Source organism: Gigantopelta aegis, chromosome 9, assembly GCF_016097555.1.
Source record: "Gigantopelta aegis isolate Gae_Host chromosome 9, Gae_host_genome, whole genome shotgun sequence".
NCBI lineage: Eukaryota > Metazoa > Mollusca > Gastropoda > Neomphalida > Peltospiridae > Gigantopelta > Gigantopelta aegis.
This window is the reverse complement of record NC_054707.1, coordinates 1,609,607-1,637,582: the sequence shown is the minus strand read 5'-3', so window position 1 is coordinate 1,637,582 and position 27,976 is coordinate 1,609,607. Positions and strand designations below refer to the sequence as shown.

Below are 27,976 nucleotides of genomic sequence, written 5' to 3'. Positions count from 1 at the left end.
AAGAATAGTTTATAGTGTTTTGTTTTTTAAAATAAAGTGTTTTGTTTTGGAGCAGGGAAAGAGAATATGAAAGAAAGAAAAAAAGGCATTTTTGTGTCATAAGGATACAAAGTCAATTAGTGGTAGATTGCTTGCAAACCACTAATTATAGATATGTTGGAGTGGTCATTAAAAAGAGGGCAAAAGGCAACACACGCACACACACACACACACGGGCACTGCGGGAGCAAATACACAATGGCGGGGGTCTGACAAATCTAAAGCGCAAAGCAAAGTTTCTTGGAGGATTCGTGGGTATGCTTCCCCGTAAAATTTTGAAAACTAGATTACCTTAGACGCAATTTTCTGCATTCTACAAGTAAAATTCATCTCTGCCTTAAGATTTACTACCAATAATATTTCTGATTCAGCCCCCCCCCCCCCCCTCCCCGTTCAACAAGGACTGACGTCCTTCAACTAAGAAGGTGCTTTAAGTCAGTGGAGGGCACACTAAAGCAGAACAAATATGGCGGGTTTTATAAAATGGAGAAATTATACGTGATGTGATGGCAAACATACTGTCATAGATGTGTCATGGAAGAAAATGCAACAAGCAGGGAAAATGTGTATAATAATGAAAACAGTTGTACTGCAGGGCCTCACGATGTTGATTCAGAAGCGAGGGTAAACTTGATCATGATTGATGGTGTCATGATTTTTTTAATTTTAATTTATAAATCAGAACGGGTCTCTGACCGTCTCATTCCCAAGGTGCCGTCGTTTGCGGTTTCAGTTGGCCTACATTGTAACTTAAATTTTAAATAAACCAAAACACATTCTATGGTACTTTATTAATTGAAACTGGTTGATACAGGGGTGCAGAAATGGAACATATTTCACTAGCTCGCCGGACCAGAACCAACTTTATTATAGCATATCTTATATCAAATATTAGTACAATGCTTTGCCACATTAAAATAAAAACTGGTCTATTAACCTTGACCCCTGTCAAATTTCTATAAGAAGTGGACAACGTTGTTTACAGGTTGGTATTTTGTTATTTTTCATAATTCTGGACAAAATATTAATTTTAAAGGAATGCTAAAGCAAGGCTTTTGGACTGGTGTGCATATTCAACGATACATAATGCACATTATTGCTTAATATCAACAAGTATAATCGCATAGTTAATTAATAAAACGGTTAAATGTGACGGCTATTATATATAACAGGCACAGCCATTTTGTACCATCCCAGTGAATACGCCCTCTGGCGAGTTGGTGGTTACGTAATACCTAACGTGTCAAGTCAGGAATTAGTCTTCGAACTGAAGAAACAAAACATACCTGATTTTTGCGGATGCATCACAGTGTTCTGTAATAATATATATCCCAGTAAACACAGCAACGTGTGTATATATGTGGTTTATTTTTCAATACAAAATAAACCACCATTGTCAAAGTGTTGAAAAACTATATTATATTTTGTATATAAATTAACCCACATACTGAAATAATAGTCGGAGTGTTTTCTTGTTTAATTGGTCTTTTCTTTCCGTGGCCTGTACCTGTGGCTCTTGATTGGCAGGTGTATATTTAGAAAGTCCCTAGACACTGTGTCTAGAGACACTAAAAAGACGTGCCTCTTTTATTAACATCACAGGGTATTGTGTGATAACCTCAAATCGTAATGGACTTTACCAGCTTTATTACTGTAAGTAATTCTGTAAAACCCTTGATTAAGTAGACTTTCCCATCTAAAATCACAAAACTGACCGATTACGTAGTCCCAGAGAAAAGACAAAATTTTATCACTTGGGTATCGTGAATGGTCGTTTTTGCTCGAACGTATCCTACCAATAGGCCTAATAATATGCATTTTTTCTTTGGATTTTTTAAAAGAAAAAAATACTATAACTCCATTTCGTTATATTGATGCAAATTGAAATATATTTAGTTAAATAGTTTATTATACTATCAAGTCATTTATGTTGTTTTACAAGTCAGGTTGATGAAAGCAAAGTGCCTTGTCGTAAATTAGAGCATTTGTTTACACTGTGCGTAATAGAGAAGTTGGACCTGAGCTGACGTCACTTCGCCCCAAGCTATACCACCGGTCGTCACAAAAACGAAACAAAATGGCTGCCCCCATTTAGCAGGAATAATCACGGTTTTTTATTAATTCTAAAATTATGCGTTTTTCATTTGTTAAAGTGTCAGTATGTGTTGGTTGGTCCGGGTATGCATCTTTCCAACACATAAGGCTCTTGTTGGAGTTTAGTCTACCTTTAAGTTTCAAAAGATGAAAGAAATAAAAAGTACCTTTTGTCAAATACAGTCAAACTTTGGTATCTCGATGGTGAAGGGACCGAACCACCAAGCTCGAGATATCCGTGGCTCGAGATAAACATAATAGTCGATGATACAAATTATGAGGAGTTCGCCTTCAAACTGGCATCTCCTTTTCATAAACGCCTGGACCCGCTCCAGTTTAGGGCCATTCCATGGTAATTATTTAGACATTCTGACTCTTATGATCTCCTTCACGAAAAATACTTTCTCAATAAAAATTGCAGTTTTATCATTTATAGACTCATTATATATAGTAGTATAAGCATGTCAGGCCTAATTTTGTTTTTGTAAAAAAAAAATACTTTTAATGTGAAAAATAAAACGTGACGAAAATGGACATCACTTTTTCAACACTGCAGTAAATTCCCAAACTCTGCTCTCCTGATAGAATGTTTACTTAATGAAATACACTGTTTAATACAATATCCAGTTTATTTCTAAATGCAGTATAGCAATTTACTAAAAAAATATTCTTTATGATTTAACATTTACTTTTAAAAATTTCAGTACGAGCCAGGACGTGACGAGCCAGGACGTGACTTTTTGTCCAGTTCACTTATACAACTAATAAATGATATGTATATCAAATACTACTAATGAAACACTGTTAGTTTATGAAATCAATGATATTTACTTGTTTTAAGTGTTTTTATCATAAAAATAAGTGCATAAAATCCTAACTAATTGAACCATCATTGTGTAAAAAAAATGTTCTCGGACAATATTCATATAAATATACTTTTATAACCAGTGACCATACTGTCAACAACATTGTTTATCCTGATGTTGCTAAGTGATTTTTGTCTTACCTTTACAATACATGTACAAACTAAAAAGATGAAAGAAATGTTTTATTTAACAGCGCAAAACTAAAAAGATAAAGTATAGGTATAACTTTTTTGTTAGCTGCGGCATCAACTTTTGCATTTAGCTCAACATTGATTGTACAAATGTAGCTACATTTCTCATAAATCACATGTCCTGCATCAGTAAAGCTTCATTTATAGTTCTGTCTATGAATGTTCACCTCAGTGCACATCAAAATTTGTTTTTCAACTTTATTATTATAAAATTTTAATTTAATTTTTTGAAGTTATTTTTTTTTAAATGTTTTAAAAACATTTTAAACATGTATTGAGATAGATATCTACATATGCACTATCAATGACACTGAATAAGTTTATGGTAGGCCAGACATTTAATTCTGTAGAATTCTTGTTTGCAATTTACCATACCGGTATATTTTAGAATTAATATATTATTATATTTTGCCTTTTGTTAATATTTTTATGATCATCTGATTTAATTGGAATTCAAAATATGAACCCCAGTCAGTACAGAAGTTATAATTTTTGGACAAGTTTCTTCTTTCTGTTTATCATTATCAGTTTTATCTGATAGGCCAAACTATCAACAATGTATATTAATATAAACTGTTGATGGTTGACAATAGCAAAAATCTCAACGACAATTGGTTTGAATTCCCCCAACCCAAGTTTATCTTCTACATGTATCTGTCAATTACATCCTTCACTGGAGAAATGTTTGCTTATATATATATATATATTCCAATTCATGTTTGGATACCTGTATCTGCCAAGGAATAAACTTAAGATTTTAGCAGCACATTGTATTTGAACAGTTCTTCGACACAATATTTATTGTATGTATACACCAGTTTGGATTCACAAAATGGAACATTTGGTATAAATACAATATTCTTTAAATTGGTGGATTATCAGTAATTCATTGTTTGGTCAAAAAATAGAAGCATAGAATTAATTGATAATAGTATTTTTGTATCTACATAAATCCATGTTAAATATTCAAACATGCTCCCCAGAACGTCCAGTTTCTCCGTTTCCGATTCTTAATGATGAGAGCAAAAATACTGAAAATGAAAGTAGTTTCTTTTAGGTACATGTGCATTATTTAGTCAGTTTTGCCAATTTCTCTATATATAGAGATTTAATACATTTTTAATCTTTACTCATTTTAATATGCCATCTTGAATGTCACGTCCTGGCTCAATGTCACATCCTGGCTCAAAGTTTGAGGTGGTTATTTTACTCATTTAATACAACAAATCATAATTATACCTTTTATTTATACTTGGAACATTGAGAAGAAGGAGAATTAAAAATGATTTTTATTTCTGAAAAATAGTTTTTAAATAAAACTAACTTTTATATGTCAAATCAGCCAGGACGTGACATTATATATTTTGAAAAATAATTTAATCTACTAATTATGATATGAAAGAAGGCAAAGTAGTATTTTTATATGCAGTATATTTTAGGTATAATGTCCTGATACCTAATTTTTAAATTTGACATAATAGTAATGAAATATTACCAAAAAACAAATGTCACGTCCTGGCTTACAATTTTTTTTTGCTTCAAATAAAACTGTCATTAAAACCCATAAAACAAAAGTAAATTGGCAATAAAAGTATATTTATATGTGCTTACGGGTGTTAACTTTAAGCTATAATAAAAACTTAGTTTAACAGATCATTTTGAAATTTCCACACCCATGGACCAAATACCATGGAATGGCCCTTTAATGCAATGTATACAGTGCTCTTTATTACTTGGGAGGAATTTAGAGAAGAACAAAAATGGCAAATAAAAGCGATAGTCAAAGCTGGTAATTTTTGTTATACTTCGAGGAAAAACCAACAGAGTGTACCAAAATGTTAGTGTGCTCGATTTGGTAACATTACATAGGGAAAATGCTGGGACCGGCAATGGACCTCGAGATATGTTGGGTACTCGAGGTTACCGAGATCGAGATACCGACGTTTGACTGTATATCATATCAAAAAATTACCGTTTGATATGTTTTATTTACTACGAAGCCAAAACAAGGGTGCGAAAAGTGACTGTCGTCGACCTTAGTCCGCCAGTCTATAGAATAATATATTATTTATTCTAATATATAGTGTTTTCTCTTCAAATGGTATATATATATATATATATATATATTGACAAAACATTATTAAGAACACCTGGTAAGTGATCAGCATCACGTGGCAAACAATCAAAAAGACGTCGAACTGGTAATTGCATTTTTTAACTCGTCTGTCGGAATTTTTACTCGCTTTTGACGAGCGGGTATATAAAATAAATAATTGGTGTGCCCAACAATGAATGACATTTGTAGTGTAGACTCAGTAGAGCAAGCAATTTTGTCAAATTGTATTTTATAAATGATATGATTAATAATATTGAGGTAAACAGGACAGAGACATAAATAAAGGAAGGACTTTCCTTTGGCACTGTCACTAACTAACTATTTAGGATAAGTATTTATAATGTTCATTATACGTGACAGTGCCAAAGGAAAGTCCTACCTAAATAAATTAAAATAATACAATCTGGTTGCATTTCACAACTAGAAATATCGTCAGCACAATGATACAATCAGTCAATCATGTATATGAATTATACTTATATTCATGAACAATAAGAATAATAACAACCTCAAGAAAAGAAAAACAAGACATGTTACAATGGTTACAATATCCTAGCACAATTATAATTTATACACTAGGAACAATATTTAACACATGACAATGTCATTAGGTAGGAGATCTAGTAGCCTGAGTACTTTTGACAGTAAGAGAGCTAGACGGACATTTGGACGGTTATCAACGCTCTCTAATCGGCGGAGACTAATTTATATAAATTCTGCACAATCGCTGCCTAGCAAACAGTAGTCAAAGATTCATGCTCTAAATCTCATACAACAACAATCCTGTGTTTGGCATTAAATACCTTTACATCATTTTCAAGTTCTCTGACTTGTAACACATCTTTCACATAGTCCCAGCCTGGAAATAAGTGGCCGGTCATGGACGTTGTCTGGTTTAAATTTGTCATTTCTCAAACTTTGACAATCACAAACTTCATATAAGTGGTTATTTTGTCTGACACAAAATGAAGTATTTCTATTTTGAAGAAGTCCGAAACAAATGTAGAAAGTTACTCACTTAATGTGCACCTTGCACTATTGTTGAAGCAGTTCGATGCAGTACGTTTTCAAACACATATTCAGACCTTGCCTTTTATGGTGCGCGCTCGTACAGCGCATGTAATTTTAATCTGGCGAGTGTGAAAAATAACGCACGTTACATTTAACAAACAGCGCATGTGAAATAATTTTGTATATTGATAACCACTATTTACCTTATGTAGTTGATAGAAAGATCCGTTTAATACCAGAAAAAAAAAATGTTACGAGAACGGTAGCCTCCCTGAAATATTTTAATATATGACTGGTACTTATCTTTGCTATGTTCGAAGACGTACCAATCCAATCAAAACTTCTTTGCCTATTTAATTATTATTAATTAGAAACAGTCAACTTTTGTAAGGTAATTGATTACAACGCCTGATAAGGATAACTAATTTATACTGTTCATATAGTTATGACAAAAAGAGAAAAGGGATTGAATTAAATAGTGGCTTCTGTAGTCTACACAAATGAACTCGTTACGGAAATAAGCGAAGTCGGTAAAATTGTCTCGATTAGTTCATATGTTAGCATACAAAGCTTACGTGAGGTCCCGAAAGTGACAATCGTGTAATTTTATACTTATAAAAAAACCCCAAAAACACACAACATTTAGACGGAATAATAAAAAGAAGAAAAAGATAATATTAGGTAAGTAGGAATAAGCCTAGGTATTTTTATTTACATCTATTATTTTTGTTTTTTATCTTTAAAAAAAAATCAAATAAAACTTCATTTAAATATTTGTATTTCAGTCAGAGGTTAATGAATGTGCATATCTTATTTATATATGTATTTTATGTACACACTATAGTCACAGTAATCAATGATCGTTTGCTAGAAAGTCACATACCATGTGACTGGAACATGATTTGATGCGTAGTACTCTGTGGCATATTGACCAATCAGAGCTATCGGGGTCAGAATATTTTTACTCTTGGAATTCTGCACACACACGCTGGTCTACTTAACTTATTATGCATAGATGTGTGTAAAATTATGGGGCTTTTTTTATTATCTTTATTATGGCATCCCTCATTTGGAATAAAATCCTTTGTAATGATAGATTTTTTCACACATATATTGAGAGAGGAAATCCGCTATCGCCACTTCATGGGCTACTCTTTTTGATTAGCAGCAAGGGATCCTTTACATGCACCATCCCACAGACAGGATAGTACATACCACGGCCTTTGTTACACCAGTTGTGGAGCACTGGCTGGAACGAGAATTAGCCCAATGGGTCCACTGACGGGGATCGATCCTGGACCGACCGCGCATCAAACAAGCACTTTACCACTGGGCTACGTCTCGCCCCGTTGAGGGAGGGAGATTGGTTGCGTAATTGTTGAATTAAAAACGCCACGTGAATGTCAATGTCCCAACCAACACTATCAATTGAAGTAATTGTAGGCCTACGTTTCATGAGTTATTTAAAAAAAAATGTTTTAATAGTATGAGTCGGTAGTGCACACCTGGGATGCTTGGGTCGTAGTTCACGAACCACCTCCTTGGAACCAGTGGGTTTTCCCATCCCAACTATCCTAATCATGTTCATTGTACATAATAATAAGTTGATTCCTATATATGTTAAGCTGTACGTTTATCAAACCATCTAACACAGAAAAGGTATATATACTCTTCAAAAGAAGAAACGCAAAACCACATTGTCGTAACATTTGGAGAATTGATTTAATTATTGAATGGTGAGTCCGATAATTACCAAATGTTGCAGGATTGTTCACAATTCACTCTAGTCCATTGTGAGTAAGTGATAGGACACACCAACAAGGTCAAGGTCATCTGGAGTCAATACCGGGTGTGGCCTCCGCGTGTGTTGACAACTGCCTGGCACCGCCTGCCCATTGAAGCAACCAGAGTACGGATGACGTCCCGGGGGATGGTGGCCCACTCGGCCTGCAAGGCTGCTGCCAGCTTGGGCAGGGTCTGGGGCTGTGGTTGTCGCTGTCGGAGGCGTCGGTCCAACTCGTCCCATAGATGCTCAATTGGGTTCAAATCCGGTGATATCGATGGCCAAGGAAGGACATTAATGTTGTTGTTCTGTAGGAAAGCCGTTGTGAGACGTGCTGTGTGAGGCCTGGCGTTGTCATGTTGGAACACTGCGTTGGCGTTGGCCATAACTGGAACGATGTGTGGCCGGAGGATCCGGTCAATGTAGCCCTGTGCATTCAGGTTGCCCTGCACGTGAACCAGGTCAGTTCTGCCAGTGTGTGAGATGGCTGCCCACACCATGACACTACCCCCGCCGAATCTGTCCACTTCCTGCACGCAGTTTGCCGCATAACGTTCACCACGACGCCTATACACGCGACATCTTCCATCATGACGTCGGAGCAGAAATCGGGGCTCGTCACTGAACCACACCTGTCTCCATCGCAGTTGAGGCCATTGTCGATGATCTGGCACCACTGCAGTCGGAGTCGACGGTGTTGTGGTGTTAAGATGACACCTCGAACTGGACGTCTGGCACGAATTCCTACCTCACGTAGGCGGTTCCGTACGGTCTGGTCGGATATCCTGCGCAAACCTGGTATTGCTGCGGCTGTGGAGGTGGCAGTAGTCAATCGTTCCCGAAGGTGGCGTACCCGGATGTAGCGGTCCTGCCCAGGGGTAGTGTCCCGTGGTCGACCGGATCTAGGGATGTCACGTGTTGATCCATGTTGCTGGTAACGGTCCCACAGTCTGGAGATGGTGCTTGGGGACACATGGAATGCCCTGGCAACGGCCGTTCTGGATTCGCCTGTGTCTAGTCGGCCGATGGCATTGTTTCTCTGCGGTTCACTGAGACGTGGCATGTCCTGGATTGTCAACTGTCGGCCAGATACAGAGGCCAGGCAAGCGAACACCCTGCACTTTTATACTGTCGGTGTTCATGTTGCACGTGCAGACAACGCACGTGCAGTGGTGACATGGTTTGCACGTGGCTGCGTTTTTGCGAATATTCACATTTTGGAACTTTATTGTACAGTAGCTGCGTTTTATCGAATGTAACCGTGGGAATGTGTTTGGGACGTGCAATGACCTTATATTCACAAAGCATGAACCGGTAGGAAACATAAAATCGGAGTTATAACCCATTTGTACCCTTTTGCGTTTCTTTTTTTGAAGAGTATATATATATATATATATATATATATATATATATATATATATATATAATTGTGTGCATCAAATTGCCTGAATAGTACGTATTGTAATTTTAAAAAATCAAATTGTCTGCATCAGTATATACATGTCATGATTATATTTCTATAGTACTACTCCTGAAACTTTTTAATAAATTATAACTCCATTTCTGAAAGGGAAAAGAAGTCAGACTACACTAATGAACCAGACAACATAAAATTAGAAGAAAACATTATTGGTTTATTGGTTCATTTTGCAACATATCTCTGCATTTACATGTACCATTTACTTCATAAATTAATAATGCTTGGTTTTCACTCGTCTTAGCATTTTGATGAGTGTGATTTTTCACTCACCTTCGTTTTTCAAAAGCCAAGGACTGCATATTTAAAATAGGTTTTTCACCATATCATGCAACATGCACGTGTTTATGGAACTGTTGCTAGAATGTCTTCGCATTTTCCTGGAAATGGTGTTTCCTATGTCTGTTAAAAGACCCGAGCACGCCCAATGATCCAATATGTTCTGAATGGCACAACAAATTTTTAAAACAAAAATTTAACCGTCTAAACTGAACAGTGGGTAAATAATCTAGTGCCATTGTGGTTATTTAATATACATGTAAGTTGTACTTCGGAAACCACACGGTCATGCGGCTAGGCTTGTGGTCATTATAATATAATTATTTCCATTGGGCCAAATAAACAGGTAGTGCGATAGAGAGAGAGAGAGACAGAGAGAGAGATGGGAGGCCGGGCCTGAAAATAGTTTTTTTTAGTGATGCCTATGAAAATTCTTTTCTTTTTTTCTTTGCAGCTGCCACAAATCGAAGATTTTGTTTTCATCAAGCCAATTAGCAAAGGAGCTTTTGGGTAAGAACAGCATGTTGGGAACTTCGCCATTAGTTCATCAAGAAAAAGGTTTTGGTCCAGTTAAAAAAAAAAAGTGACATTTACAAGGGGGAGCCGAACATTTTGCTAAATTTTCGACTAAACGTCAACAAATTTGAAGAAACTCAGTTATTTTCTAACAAAATATTAATTATTGCATGGAATTATTTCACCAGATAAATATAAAATTTACCAATTATTTTAAAATTTGATTTTGGACAATGGTCGAGCTAGCCCTGATATAGATGTATTGACGGAGGCCCAATAAAGGAAGGAAGGAAGGAAATGTTTTATTTAACGACGCACTCAACACATTTTACTTGTAAATGGTTATACGGCGTCTGACGTGGTTAAGGACCACACAGATATTGAGAGAGGAAACTAGCTGTAGCCACTTCATGGACTACTCTTTTCGATTAGCAGCAAGGGATCTTTTATATGCACCATCCTAAAGACAGGATAGTACATACCACAGCCTTTGTTACACCAGTTGTGGAGCACTGGCTGGAACGAGAAATAGCCCAATGGGTCCACCAACAGGGATCAAACCTAGACAGGCCTTGACCTTAACTGTTTTCAGCGGTAGCCAACCGGACTACCAGGTTATAACATCTGGTAGTCCCCAGTAAAAATGGGTAGCCCCATAATTTTAATATTTCAAAAAAATTCAGGGTAACTAGACGTGTAAAACAAATATGTACTAGCCCGGTGGACCACCAGGTTTAGACATCTGGTAGCCCGAGCAAACATTTGGTAGACAAAACATCCTGGGCTACCGCTAAGATCGAGCCCTGCTAGACCGACAGTGCATCAAGCTAACGCTTTACCTCTGGGCTAACTCTCAGGTCGAGCCCTGCTAGACCGACAGTGCATCAAGCTTACGCTTTACCTCTGGGCTAACTCTGAGGTCGAGCCCTGCTAGACCGACAGTGCATCAAGCTTACGCTTTATCTCTGGGCTACCTCTGAGGTCGAGCCCTGCTAGACCGACACTGCATCAAGCTTATGCTTTACCTCTGGGCTACCTCTGAGGTCGAGCCCTGCTAGACCGACACTGCATCAAGCTAACGCTTTACCTCTGGGCTACCTCTGAGGTCGAGCCCTGCTAGACCGACAGTGCATCAAGCTAACGCTTTACCTCTGGGCTACCTCTGAGGTCGAGCCCTGCTAGACCGACAGTGCATCAAGCTTACGCTTTTCCTCTGGGCTACCTCTGAGGTCTAGCCCTGCTAGACCGACACTGCATCAAGTTTTACGCTTTACCTCTGGGCTACCTCTGAGGTTGAGCCCTGCTAGACCGACAGTGCATCAAGTTTTACGCTTTACCTCTGGGCTACCTCTGAGGTTGAGCCCTGCTAGACCGACACTGCATCAAGCTAACGCTTTACCTCTGGGCTACCTCTGAGGTCGAGCCCTGCTAGACCGACAGTGCATCAAGCTTACGCTTTACCTCTGGGCTACCTCTGAGGTCGAGCCCTGCTAGACCGACAGTGCATCAAGCTAACGCTTTACCTGTGGACTACCTCGGGCTATGACCCACCTCTTAGGCCCAATAAAGGTTAAACTGCCTTTCTAAAAAAAAAAGAAAAAAAAAATGTTGATTAAATTTGTAAGTAGTAACCATTTGGACATTTGTTATTTCAGGAAGGTTTTTCTTGGTCATAAGAAGAACGTGCCCAGCAAACTGTATGCTATTAAGGTTATGAAGAAAGCGGAGCTTGTTATCAAGAACCTGAAGAAGCAAGGTTAAAGTTTTTTTTGTTTAACGACACCACTGGAGCACATTGATTAATTAATCATTGGCTATTGCATGTCAAACATTGGTTAATATGACTCGTCATCAGAAGAAGCAAAAAAAGATAGAAAGAATTTATTTAACGACGCACTCAACACATTTTATTTACGGTTATTTGACATCGGACATATGATTAAGGACCACACAGATAATGAGAGAGGAAACACGCTGTCACCACTTCATGGGCTACTCTTTTCGATTAGCAGCAAGGGATCTTTTATATGCACCATCCCACAGACAGGTTAGTACATACCACAGCCTTTAATATACTAGTCGTGGTGCACTGGCTGGAACGAGAAATAGCCCAATGGGCCCACTGACAGGGATCGATCACAGACCGATCGAGCGCTATACCACTGGGCTACGTCCCGCCCCTCAGAGGAAACCTAAATTTTTCCATTAGGAGCAAGGGATCTCTTATATGCACTTTCTCACAGACAGGATAGCACATACCACGGCCTTTGGCCAGTTGAGATGCACTGGTTGGAACAGGAAAAACTGAATGGATCCACCGAGGTGGTTCGATCCTGCGACACAAGCACGTCAAGCGAGCACACGGCCGACTGAGCTAAATCCTGCCCCTAAAGCATGGTTAAGTTTATATCCTGTTTCACATCTACTCGTACTTAAGCAGATTTATCAATGAAGTGGACAAAATAATTACAACATCCTCCAAATAGGTTTTTGTCAGGCCTCCAGATTCATGGAATCAATCTTTCCTGGTACAAAGTCAGTGGTGTGTCGGCAAAATCACGGCACCGAAAGTCCTTAACCCGTATTATATAATAACCCACCATTACCATGCTCACCTGGGTTGTTAGGTAGTGTCACCTGGGTTGTTAGGTAGTGTCACCTGGGTTGCTAGGTAGTGTCGCCTGGGTTGCTATGTAGTGTCGCCTGGGTTGCAAGGTTGTGTCGCCTGGGTTGCTAGGTAGTGTCGCCTGAGTGTAGTGTTGGGAATTAGTTGGAAGTTCATCATCGGTAATGATCAGTTTGCACCAAACAATCAACTTTAGATCACACAATCAGTTAGAATTATATAAACATAAGAATATATTGAATTATTAGGACCATGCATCTATTGTCATAATCCCTGGGATAGACCGTACAAATTTCTGATTGTACCTTTAATAACTATTTAATATATTTATAAATTTTTATAATCAATTATCACAGAGCCAAATCGAACAATGTTTTATTTTAATCAGTTGATAGAGCCACCGAAAATCCGCGTTTGACAGGCAAATTCCGCGTTGGAAATTCCACAATTTTCTGTGTTTGTGAAAAATGGCAATTTCCGTGATTTTCCGTGCGATAATAGCAATTTCCGAGATTTTCCGTGTGGTAAGAAACTGGTAATTCCGCAATGAACCCATCATTTGCATACAAACCATCGTCAAAACAGCCATTTCTGTGACATATATTCAAGTGCGGACACAAACTATACTAAATAACAGTCTAATATTTGATTCCATGTAAACAAATAATAAATAATGATACATTGCATTGCATTAATACCGTTATTATCGGAAACTGAAAATGACTGAACTTTATGATGCGCCATTGTGTTCAATGTATTTTAAGTTATTGTCAGTTACCAGTCAAGTAAGAAAGTACGAGGTTATTTCAATGAATAAGAAGTCAGAAGATCTCTGTTTACAAAAAAAAAGGACGATTTTGACCAAAAAACCCCATGTCTTCCATGTTTTTCCGCAGAAAATGGGAATTCTGTTTTCAACGGCCGATTCCATGTTTTTCGCGGTCGCGGATTTTCGGTGGCTCTAAATTGATAGAACATCACCTATGCTGTGGCTCATCACCCTTGTTTTAAGTCCATATAAAAATGCATGTAAAAGAAGATCCCATGATGCTTTTATGAAGAAGTAGTCTGTGAGAGCAGTACGTGTCCTCCTAGCAAGTGTCAAAATAACCATATGTCAAACATCAAATGTGCTGGGGCCTAATTCACTAAACTCTCACAACTTTGCGATCTTGCAGTGCAATGCTAAAAGACTTGCAAAGAGGATGCTTTGTCTAGCAGAGTGTTTCATTAAACAAATATTTCTTTTGTTTATGAGCTGGCTCGTTGGTTATTTCAATAGAATATACCAAATAAAGTTACCAGTTTACTCGTATAGTCAGTTTTTAAGTTGATGGAGATACAAACCTACGTGTACATTCTGGCAATAAAACAAAAACATTGAATTTACTGTTTTTGAGTGAGGTGAAAAATTTGTGATTTGATTTCTACTCTCAGTTGATTGTTGTAACATTTAATGTTTAATGTTATTGGGGCTATTTGTTTGTTATTTCACATAGTCTATCACTTCATGTAAATGAAATTAAATGTGTATTTAGTCCATATTTTTTTAACGAATATTGCTTGTTTTATTTAGCGACAGCTGAACGAGATGCCATGGCAGTGTCACGGAGTCCATTTATTGTTCATCTCTACTACTCACTGGAGTCACAACAGAATATATTCCTTGTAAGTGTGTGTCGTTTATTGTTTACCTCTACTACTCACTGGAGTCACAACAGAATATATTCCTTGTAAGTTTGTCTGTGTCGTTTATTGTTCACCTCTACAACTCACTGGAGTCACAACAGAATATATTCCTTGTAAGTGTGTGTCGTTTATGGACTTTACTTGGGGATTGGAGGGATTGTGTAAATTCTGTTGTCTATTCTTCAGTTTATCTGTAAAAGATAAAATTCCACTATATTTTATAACATTTTAGATTTCTTTAGGCAATGCAGGGTTATATTTTCTTTAAATGGAGTCTAAGTCAAAGTGTAGTTAAAAAAAAAAAGTATTGTTCTTATTTTAAATTAAATTTAGTTACATGGAACTACTTTAAGAATTATAGTTTCTAGCTCTTGTAAATGTTTTTTTCTGACACAAGTCTCAAGAAAATCAGTCATTGGAGCAAGCTTTAGGAAAACCATCTAGAAAAGGACGAGTGCCAGAAATATTTTCTAGTTCAATCATACTTATAATTTTATTATAATTATTATAAAATTCACTGTATTTTATTTTTGTACTGTGATGTCACGACCCTGCTCACAGCTGATATATATTACGTCACTAGAAGGAATGCATGCTGTTACATATTACATGACATCACGATCCTGCTCACAGCTGATATATATTACTTCACTAGAAGGAATGCATGCTGTGTTACATATTACATGACATCACAGCCCTGCTCACAGCTGATATATATTACATCACTAGAAGGAATGCATGCTGTTACATATTACATGACATCACGGCCCTGCTCACAGCTGATATATATTACTTCACTAGAAGGAATGCATGCTGTGTTACATATTACATGACATCACGGTCCTGCTCACAGCTGATGTATATTACATCACTAGAAGGAATGCGTTCTGTGTTACATATTACATGACATCACGGCCTTGCTCACAGCTGATATATATTACGTCACTAGAAGGAATGCATGCAGTGCTACATATTACATGACATCACGACTCTGTTCTGTTACATATTACATGACATCACGACCCTGCTCACAGCTGATATATATTATGTCACTAGAAGGAATGCATGCAGTGTTACATATTACATGACATCACGACTCTGTTCTGTTACATATTACATGACATCACAGCCCTGCTCACAGCTGATATATATTATGTCACTAGAAGGAATGCATGCTGTGTTAAATATTACATGACATCACGGTCCTGCTCACAGCTGATGTATATTACATCACTAGAAGGAATGCGTTCTGTGTTACATATTACATGACATCACGGCCCTGCTCACAGCTGATATATATTACATCACTAGAAGGAATGCGTGCTGTGTTACATATTACATGACGTCACAACCCTGCTCACAGCTGATGTATATTACATCACTAGAAGGAATGCGTTCTGTGTTACATATTACATGACATCACGGCCCTGCTCACAGCTGATATATATTACGTCACTAGAAGGAATACATGCAGTGCTACATATTACATGACATCACGACTGTTCTGTTACATATATTACATGACATCACGACCCTGCTCACAGCTGATATATATTATGTCACTAGAAGGAATGCATGCAGTGTTACATATTACATGACATCACGACTCTGTTCTGTTACATATTACATGACATCACAGCCCTGCTCACAGCTGATATATATTATGTCACTAGAAGGAATGCATGCTGTGTTACATATTACATGACATCACGACCCTGCTCACAGCTGATATATATTACATCACTAGAAGGAATGCATGCTGTGTTACATATTACATGATGTCAAGACCCTGCTCACAGCTGATATATATTACATCACTAGAAGGAATGCATGCTGTGTTACATATTACATGACATCACGACTCTGTTCTGTTACATATTACATGACATCACAGCCCTGCTCACAGCTGATATATATTATGTCACTAGAAGGAATGCATGCTGTGTTACATATTACATGACATCACGACCCTGCTCACAGCTGATATATATTACATCACTAGAAGGAATGCATGCTGTGTTACATATTACATGATGTCAAGACCCTGCTCACAGCTGATATATATTACATCACTAGAAGGAATGCATGCTGTGTTACATATTACATGACATCACGACCCTGCTCACAGCTGATATATATTACATCACTAGAAGGAATGCATGCTGTGTTACATATTACATGACATCACGACCCTGCTCACAGCTGATATATATTGCATCACTAGAAGGAATGCATGCTGTGTTACATATTACATGATGTCAAGACCCTGCTCACAGCTAATATATATTACATCACTAGAAGGAATGCATGCTGTGTTACATATTACATGACATCACGACCCTGCTCACAGCTGATATATATTACATCACTAGAAGGAATGCATGCTGTGTTACATATTACATGATGTCAAGACCCTGCTCACAGCTGATATATATTACGTGATGTCACGACCCTGCTCACAGCTGATATATATTACATCACTAGAAGGAATGCATGCAGTGTTACATATTACATGACATCACGATCCTGCTCACTGCTGATATATATTACATCACTAGAAGGAATGCATGCTGTGTTACATATTACATGACATCACGACCCTGCTCACAGCTGATATATATTACGTCACTAGAAGGAATGCGTGCTGTTACATATTACATGACATCACGACCCTGCTCACAGCTGATATATATTACATCACTAGAAGGAATGCATGCTGTGTTACATATTACATGACATCACGACCCTGCTCACAGCTGATATATATTACATCACTAGAAGGAATGCATGCTGTGTTACATATTACATGACATCACGACCCTGCTCACAGCTGATATATATTGCATCACTAGAAGGAATGCATGCTGTGTTACATATTACATGACATCACGACCCTGCTCACAGCTGATATATATTACATCACTAGAAGGAATGCATGCTGTGTTACATATTACATGATGTCAAGACCCTGCTCACAGCTGATATATATTACGTCACTAGAAGGAATGCATGCTGTGTTACATATTACATGACATCACGACCCTGCTCACAGCTGATATATATTACGTCACTAGAAGGAATGCGTGCTGTTACATATTACATGACATCACGACCCTGCTCACAGCTGATATATATTACATCACTAGAAGGAATGCATGCAGTGTTACATATTACATGACATCACGACCCTGCTCACAGCTGATATATATTACATCACTAGAAGGAATGCATGTTGTGTTACATATTACAAAGCGTGCAAATGAAGCGCTTTGTGAAAAAGCAAGTTATGGGCACTTAGCAGATCTTTCGCTTTCGCCCTAATTTACGTGCAAATGTAAGCATGTTTTCGCCATTAGAACTAGTCGACAGTGTCAATGACAGTGGATTTTAATTCATTTATGGGTTGCTTAGACCCACTTTAGTCAAAATGGAACAATACCATGTGTGACATTATGGTCTAGCTAATATAATTGACATTCAGAAAATAATGTCGAAAATATCGTCTGACCCTTAAATTCTTTTGAGTAGTATATATTACATCACTAGAAGGAATGCATGCAGTGTTACATATTACATGACATGACGACCCTGCTCACAGCTGATATATATTACATCACTAGAAGGAATGCGTGCTGTGTTACATATTACATGACATCACGACCCTTCTAGATTATGGTACCATAGCCCCACTCCCATGGCTAGTGATATTCATAGTTGGGCTAGTAAATAACTACTAGTGAAAAAAATTGTCAAATTCTGTGTTTATGTCTATTTTGTAAATATGAATATCCTGTCTTCCTCTCCCTTCCCCCCCCCCCCCCCCCAATCTAACGGTTCTTAAGCTCTGTTTCCTTCTTTAGATGACATATCCAATTATTTCTAGTGAATATTTTAATATGGCTGGTAAATGTTTCAAATCATTGATCCCATGGCTAGTGGATTTTTATAACAATTCTTGAAGCCCTGTATTCAGGATAATTTACTACTCATTTCACCACTGAATAATAAATCCATATATCAAAACATAAAGTAAAAACACCCATATGAACTATTTTCTTTTCTTTTTTTCATGGATTGATGTGCCACTTAAAAAGTTGCATTTCCAAGGCTTCTAATTATTGGTTCACCTTATATCTAAGTTTGTAAAGTTTTGTGTTGCTGTCTCCGTCAGGTGATGGAATATCTAATTGGCGGTGATGTTAAGAGTCTGTTGGCAATCTGTGGTTACTTTGACGAAGAGATGGCCGTTATGTACACCGCTGAAGTGACCTTGGCATTGGAGTATCTCCATCGTCATGGCATTGTTCATAGGTTGGTGTCAATATTTAAATATTTACAATGTAGATTGTTTAAAATGGAATTATACAAGGGATGCTGACATTGCATTTTACCTGTTAATCAGTTGTGATAGTAATTATCACTACCTAGTTGTAGTAATCTTCCTACCACCATACAGGCACAATACATTATTTTTGTTAAGTCTGTCCATTCCAGTCATCCCATATAAACGTGATGTCACCTATGTGTAATCTTACAATATTTACTGTTTGATATTTGGATTGGAAGCCAATGTCAATGTTTATATTTTTGCATTCCATTATTCATCACAGTGCCATAATTGTGTTATTTGATCAATGAATTTAGTAGAAAATAGTTACACAAATTATATTCAAGCAATTGAGCACTATGTAAACTAGGTACAACTAGAGTTTTGCAGTGTGATGTCATACATGGAACAATATTCAAGCAATTGAGCACTATGTAAACTAGGTACAACTAGAGTTTTGCAGTGTGATGTCATACATGGAACAATATTCAAGCAATTGAGCACTATGTAAACTAGGTACAACTAGAGTTTTGCAGTGTGATGTCATACATGGAACAACATATGATTATCTGTAAGATGCTACAATTTTCAAATGCTGTCGATCAAACCAGGAAGGAAGGAAATGTCTTATTTAATGATGCACTCAACACATTTTATTTACGGTTATATGGTGTTAGACATATGGTTAAGGACCACACAGATATTGAGAGAGGAAACCCACTGTCGCCACTTCATGAGCTACTCTTTTTTTATTAGCAGCAAGGGATCTTTTTATATGCACCATCCCACAAACAGGATAGCACATACCATAGCCTTTGAAATACCAGTTGTGGGGCACTGGCTGGAACAAGTAATAGCCCTATGGGCCCACCGACGGGGATCGATCCTAGACCGACCGTGCATAAGGCGAGCGATTTACCACTAGGCTACGTCCCGCCCTCGATAAAATCAGTGGCTAAGTGATTCTCTGTTTTAGACTGGATGAGTGTAATATGATTTATTGGTTCACAAGACCACAGAATGGTGTCATTGTATCTCAAACAGAAACCTACTTCACATGACACTGACCAATCAGGGGTTACTTTTATTGCCAGCCCCTTGTTTACAATTAGAACAACACAAGCCAAGGGTAAAACATGGGTTGTGTACATAAAAATAATAAAACAACATAATATAATACTTTAGGATATTTAAAATACGCACATGATATATATATATATATATATATATATATATATATATATATATATATACACACATACACACACATAATATACATATGTATGTATCTTCATTATTAATGCGTGGACCGCTGGGAACAAGACGATGCACAAGGAAAGTTACAAAAATTAGGTGTGTTCAAAGAGAGAATAATACACTGACCACTTGGTGAAGAATTTATTAAGATTGTTCTTACTAAGATAAATACATTTTTCTACTTCATATCTTTGTTTAGCTTCGTTTAGGAAGTGTATAATATTTAATTGGACCCTTTGCACTTTACATTTATATATAAAATATTTAGCTAATAATAGCAGGTCAAAAACATTATCCAAATATCACTAGCTCAAAAGAAAGCTTTAAATTACATGCTTACATGAGTTTGATAACCAATTTAAATAATCATTCCAAAAGTTCTGAACAATTTTATATTCCCAAAATAAATGCACTATAGATTCTTTTCCTTCATGACAAAACGTACACATTCACTGTCAATTAATTTTAATTTATATGCGAAACTATTAGTAGTTAATATTCTATGAAGTATTCTATATTGGAACCATCTAAGTTTTATTTCTTGCGTGGTTACAAATGGTTTTAAATAAATAGTGTGCCAATTAAGGTCTAAAATAAAATAATTTTGCCATTTTGATATTGCAGAATTTGGCTTTTCAGAAGTTACAAGTGTGTAATAATATAGTTTCGAGCCATTTCTGATAGAACAAAGTTTTCTTTGAACAGGAGAATCATCTAAAGGAATATTTGTTTCTATTATATTCAGTTTCATCTTCCTAAGGTAAGCCTTAAGTGAGTTAATAACTCCTTGATACTCTAAAAAAGATGCATTTAATTTGTATAACTTATTAAATGTGTTTAAAGTTAAAAAGTTGCCGTATTCATCAACAAGATCACAGATTTGAGATACACCTTTCCCAAGCCATTTCTTTTTTAAAAAAGATTTACTGTTAATTTTTATATTGGAATTATAAAAAATTGGCTCTGATAAAAAGGCTTCAAAAGATGAAACATTAATTAATAACGAGAAGTCACGGAATGCAATGATACAGTCTTTCCAAAATAGATTTTTGTACATGTTTTAAGCACAACTGGGGTAAATCATTACCAAATAGAGATATGTTACGGAGTTGTGGAAAACATGCAAACAGAATAGGTTTCCATTTTGGATCTTTGGTTTCCAGTTTTCGTAGCCATGTAATTTTCAAAGCTTTAGCATAGTTAAATATGTCTATCATTCCGAGACCTCCCTCATTAACAGGTTTACACAAAGTTATTCTTTTTATCCTGTCTGGCTTTTGATTCCATACAAATTTAAATAACATTGTGTGCAATTCTTTCTGAAATGTTTCCGATGGATTTGGTAATGTTAGAAGTAGATAACTAAGCTTAGATATTAACAGAGATTTTATTATAGCTATTCTTCCAAGTGGTGTTAACAACCTTCTCTTCCATGTATTTATAATTTGTTTAATTTCAAATAGTTTAGAATTATAATTAAGTTTGGACATTTCATTCAAGTCGGTACTAAAAATAATTCCAAGTGCTTTAAATGAAGGAGGATTCCATTTTAGATTAAGATTTTGTAAATATCGTATTAGACTATTCCTAAGAGAGCCAATACAGATTACCTCTGATTTATCATAATTAATATTGAGTCCCGATAATTCGGAAAAAATATTCAAGGTATTTATTACTTCTTCAAAGGACGTTCTACTACCATCAAGTATAAAATCAGTATCGTCGGCACACTGTGAAATTAGGTATTTATTGTTTATTGAGATGCCTTTAATTTTCTTATTTTTACGTATAAGTCCTGCAAGAATTTCTACACAGAGAAGAAATATATAAGGAGATAATGGATCACCTTGCCTACAGCCTCTATATATATATTAAATGATGAAGACACATTTCCATTAACTACCGGTATAACACTTGATTTTATATTTTGGTAAAAAACAGAAATCCAGCGTTTAATATCTGTTCCAAATCCGAAAAAGTCAATATGTGTGTATATATGACCATGAAATGGAGTCGAATGCTTTTTCGCAATCTACTCATAGAAATATTCCTGGAATATTATGTGATTCAGTATAATACAAAATATCATACAATATCCTTATATTGTCACCAATATAACGCCCCGTCATGAAACCAGTTTGGTCTTCGTTAATAAGAAAATGAAGTACTTCTTTAATTCGTTCGGATATACACGCAGATGCTAATTTATAGACAACATTTAGAAGTGATATCGGTCGCCAGTTGCTAAGAAAACATTTCGGTTTATCACCTTTATGTATACAAGTTATTATTCCCAGTTTCTGAGTAACAGATAATTCACCACTGATAAAAGCATAATTAAGGGATCTGAGAACAAAATAGCCTACCGGTATGTCTTTCCAAAAACATTTGAAGAATTCTGCAGAAAAACTGTCTGATCCTGGACTTTTGTTATTTTTTGTGGGCTTCAATGCATTTGATAATTCCTCATAGGTTAATAAACCTTCTACAGAATCAGCCTGTTCTTTACTTAATTGTTTTAAATCTTGATATGAAAGTAAATAATTTAGATTGGCGTCACTTATACTTTGTTTAGGAGAATAAAGCTTTTGATAAAATTCTTTTGTTTCGTTCATAATTTCTTTTTTATCTGTAATAATAGAACCATCGTTTTTTTCAATAACTGTTATGGATTTACTAATAAAATTTCTATTTTCTAAGTTACAAAAGTAATTAGTAATGCGTTCACCCTCTTCTATCCATCTAGCTCTCAATCTGATGTATTCCATTGTTTTTTGACGCAAATTTTCTAAATCGTTTCGTTTTGAATTAATGTTTTCAAAGTCTAAATGATGAAAGTATTCTGTTTCTTCAATTAATTTTTCTTCCCGTTTACTATTTTCTTTTTTCAAATAAGATGAGTAGGAAATCGTCTTGCTTCGTATCTCCATAAGTAAAACTTCTAAAAATAATTGGTCATTAATTTGAAAATCAATTTCCGTTAGGGGAATATTATCGATTGCTTCCAGATTGTAGACTAATACAGCATACTGTCTCTTAACACTAGCAATTATGTTTTTTATTATTGTTAAGTAAGATTTATTTTTTAAAAGTGAGTTATTAAATTTCCAATAGGTATTATGTTTTATATTTTCAGTTAATTCGAACTTAAGACTTAGCATAGAAGGATCGCTTCTATATCCATAATGTATACTAGAGTTTATTACAGAAGAATATAGTGAATTTGATATTAAGAAAAAATCTAATCGGGCCTGTTTCAATGGTGTGTTCCTCCTCCATGTATATTTACGAAGTTCGGGGTTATGGTCTCTCCAGATATCAACAAGATCTAGCTCATGCACTAATCATCTCTAATACTGCTTCGTGTGCATTTGGGTTATTAATATTTACGTAGTTGAGTGTGTCTATGTGTGGGTTTAAAACCAGATTCCAGTCACCCCCGAGTAGATAATATGTATTATTAAGCAATTTCACTTGTTGTAAAATATGCTTGTAAAAATCCTGACTATTTGTATTTGGACCATATAGGTTTACCAAAGTTAAACGTAGATTACAAATTGTTATATCTACAATGAGTAAATTTCCATTGTCATCTCTAAATATTGAATGTATTTTATAATCAAAATTATTATTTAGCAATATTGCAACTCCGCGAGATTGGCTATTATTACAATTACAAATGCATTCAAACGCCCACTCTACACGAATAAACAGTCATTTTTCTTTTGTAAAATGGGTGTCTTGAAGAAAGTAAACTGAGAACCGTTTTGACCGTAAATAATTAAAGACATCTTTTCTCTTTTTAACTCCCGCAAGTCCCCAGCAGTTCATTGAACAAACTGTAAATGATCTATTCATACTTAAGTATGCACACAGAATATAATAAAATACATAGCTTACATATGACGGTATACATCATTCTGCGTACATCACAGTACAGTTGATCATTCCAACACAAGTATGTCAAACACAAACGGATTATAAATACATGTACATACATTCCATAAAATGGCATTTACACAAAAACGTTCACTCTCAAACACGCAACCTTTCTCATGCACACCACAGAACATAAACCTAATATATAGAGGTGCGAGATTCTGACCCCAAGCCACCGGAGTTACATAATTATTTATTGCTATTAACAGGGTTTCTGCCAGAGGGTAAAACGGGTATGGCGCCATACCCAAAATTAATTACTCTTATCATTACTGTATGATTTTCTTAACCCTAACCCTAAACTTAACCAATTTTCTTTCTGGGGGAGGTCCCTCGTATACTCGGTTGACTGTGGTTGCATTCAATTCCATAGTGCCATACCCCAAAATTTCTTTCTGGCAAAAACATTGACTAACTAACAGATTACATATATATTTTGTTTAATTTTTCATGACAGAATCTGCTAACAGTTTGCATTTTACAAACATGAGAAAATGGTTTTCAAAATATTTATTTTCATTGATTACAATGTTTAATTTAACTGCTATCTGTCAGTTTTCTGTGTCTGTGCATGTCTTTGGTGTTTGTTTCAGAGACTTAAAGCCAGACAACATGCTTATTACAGACCAGGGCCATATCAAATTGACTGACTTCGGTTTATCAAAGATATCTGTGGATATTGGTCAGTGAACATTAAATATATTATTGCACCTGTACATAAACTTAGTACAATTAAACTGTTTGGAACAGTCACTGTCAGTAGTTTCAAGCTGGAGTGAATTTGATTACATACTTATTTAAATTCAGTGCAGATTTTGCATGGGGTGGTGTTAATATATGAGAAAAGCTATTATTTTACTTACAGGTTAAATGACAAGTGTTAATTGTAATATGTGTAACATTTCTTCTGTATTACTGGACAGTTTTATCTTTATTGTAACATTTCATCTGTATTACTGGACAGTTTTATCTTTATTGTAACATTTCATCTGTATTACTGGACAGTTTTATCTTTATTGTAACATTTCATCTGTATTACTGGACAGTTTTATCTTTATTGTAACATTTCATCTGTATTACTGGACAGTTTTATCTTTATTGTAACATTTCATCTGTATTACTGGACAGTTTTATCTTTATTGTAACATTTCATCTGTATTACTGGACAGTTTTATCTTTATTGTAGTATTTCATCTGTATTACTGGACAGTTTTATCTTTATTGTAACATTTCATCTGTATTACTGGACAGTTTTATCTTTATTGTAACATTTCATCTGTATTACTGGACAGTTTTATCTTTATTGTAACATTTCATCTGTATTACTGGACAGTTTTATCTTTATTGTAACATTTCATCTGTATTACTGGACAGTTTTATCTTTATTGTAGTATTTCATCTGTATTACTGGACAGTTTTATCTTTATTGTAGTATTTCATCTGTATTATTGGACAGTTTTATCTTTATTGTAATATTTCATCTGTATTACTGGACAGTTTTATCTTTATTGTAATATTTCTTAAGCCTACTGCAGACCTTTGCGACAATGTGCAATTTTTTGGTATGCAATAAAAACTCTTCATAATTCTGTCATGTTCACTGCCTTCAATAAATGTTTTGTTGCATGCGACTCGGATTCCTCTGATTAGACATGTTTCTTCATATCAAAATTACAATTTTTCACAGAGGTCTTTGATGTAATTCATACATTAATTTTTGTGTGATTCATAGAGGATACTCCCCGAGTGTATTGTCATATCATAGAGGATACTCCCCGAGTGTATTGTCATATCATAGAGGATACTCCCCGAGTGTCTTGTCATATCATAGAGGATACTCCCCGAGTGTCTTGTCATATCATAGAGGATACTCCCCGAGTGTCTTGTCATATCATAGAGGATACTCCCCGAGTGTCTTGTCATATCATAGAGGATACTCCCCGAGTGTCTTGTCATATCATAGAGGATACTCCCCGAGTGTCTTGTCATATCATAGAGGATACTCCCCGAGTGTCTTGTCATATCATAGAGGATACTCCCCGAGTGTCTTGTCATATCATAGAGGATACTCCCCGAGTGTCTTGTCATATCATAGAGGATACTCCCCGAGTGTCTTGTGATTCATAGAGGATACTCCCCGAGTGTCTTGTCATATCATAGAGGATACTCCCTGAGTGTCTTGTCATATCATAGAGGATACTCCCCGAGTGTCTTGTCATATCATAGAGGATACTCCCCGAGTGTCTTGTCATATCATAGAGGATACTCCCTGAGTGTCTTGTCATATCATAGAGGATACTCCCCGAGTGTCTTGTCATATCATAGAGGATACTCCCCGAGTGTCTTGTCATATCATAGAGGATACTCCCCGAGTGTCTTGTCATATCATAGAGGATACTCCCCGAGTGTCTTGTCATATCATAGAGGATACTCCCCGAGTGTCTTGTCATATCATAGAGGATACTCCCTGAGTGTCTTGTGATTCATAGAGGATACTCCCTGAGTGTCTTGTGATTCATAGAGGATACTCCCCGAGTGTCTTGTCATATCATAGAGGATACTCCCCGAGTGTCTTGTGATTCATAGAGGATACTCCCAGAGTGTCTTGTGATTCATAGAGGATACTCCCTGAGTGTCTTGTCATATCATAGAGGATACTCCCCGAGTGTCTTGTCATATCATAGAGGATACTCCCCGAGTGTCTTGTCATATCATAGAGGATACTCCCCGAGTGTCTTGTCATATCATAGAGGATACTCCCCGAGTGTCTTGTCATATCATAGAGGATACTCCCCGAGTGTCTTGTCATATCATAGAGGATACTCCCCGAGTGTCTTGTCATATCATAGAGGATACTCCCCGAGTGTCTTGTGATTCATAGAGGATACTCCCCGAGTGTCTTGTGATTCATAGATGATACTCCCCGAGTGTCTTGTGATTCACAGAGGATACTCCCCGAGCAGCACGAGTTGATAAAAGTATGAAATTCGAAGCTTGCTGAGGATTTTTATACTTTTATCAACTCGTGCTGATAAATTATGATATCACAAGACATGAAGGGGGTATTCTTTTCATCATCCATTATTATTCTTTACATTTGCGACATGTAAACAATGTTAGTAATGTGGGTTGAATGTCACTATATTTTGCAGCAGTATACTCATTAACTAGCAGAATGACTAGTGACATCACTAATGATAGGTTTAGTGCTGTAACATACAAAGTGACGTAATAAAATATTGTCTTGTGATTCAAATTTGACCAATCAAGATTATAAGAAGCGACATCTCCTAGGAGAACATCGCAGGAGATATCGCAAATTATAGTGTCATCGATATATCCTACAAAAGTCTTTAATGGATGATAACTTTAGTTTCATTCCAAGCAGCGTGTTCTGTACTAACCAGTACTAGGTTGGTGTACCGTACTCTAAACATGAATGTTTTTTGTCTTTCATTATTTTCAGCTCATTCGGAGTATTTGAACAAAAGTCCTCATGATCAGTTCCGCACCCCTGGACAGATTTTGTCTTTGAGATTACGCTTTGTGAGTAACTGTTATTAGTGAATAAGATAAGATGGGAAAAATAAATTATTCGTTTGACAGTAAAAGTTAAAGTGTGTTTTGTTTAACAACACCACTCCTGGATCTTTTATAGACACCATCCCACAGACAGGATAGCACATACCATGGCCTTTGACATACTGGTCGTGGTGCACTGGCTGGAATTCGATTGATAGTAAATGCTGAAAGCAATGTTACTCAG

General features: G+C 36.2%; 1 protein-coding gene across 1 annotated transcript in view; it reads left to right on the top strand.

Moving 5' to 3' along the window:
• The first annotated feature begins 526 nt into the window (after window positions 1–526).
• LOC121382066 (serine/threonine-protein kinase greatwall-like) overlaps window positions 527–27,976 on the top strand; it is a 51,090-nt gene continuing 23,640 nt past the window's right edge. The window contains exons 1-7 of the mRNA XM_041511547.1: window positions 527–663; window positions 10,311–10,366; window positions 12,028–12,128; window positions 14,575–14,666; window positions 18,859–18,998; window positions 24,804–24,892; window positions 27,677–27,756. Of these exons, the coding sequence (XP_041367481.1) occupies window positions 574–663; window positions 10,311–10,366; window positions 12,028–12,128; window positions 14,575–14,666; window positions 18,859–18,998; window positions 24,804–24,892; window positions 27,677–27,756 (648 nt within the window). The 5' untranslated portion in view covers window positions 527–573. The remainder of the gene's footprint in view (window positions 664–10,310; window positions 10,367–12,027; window positions 12,129–14,574; window positions 14,667–18,858; window positions 18,999–24,803; window positions 24,893–27,676; window positions 27,757–27,976) is intronic.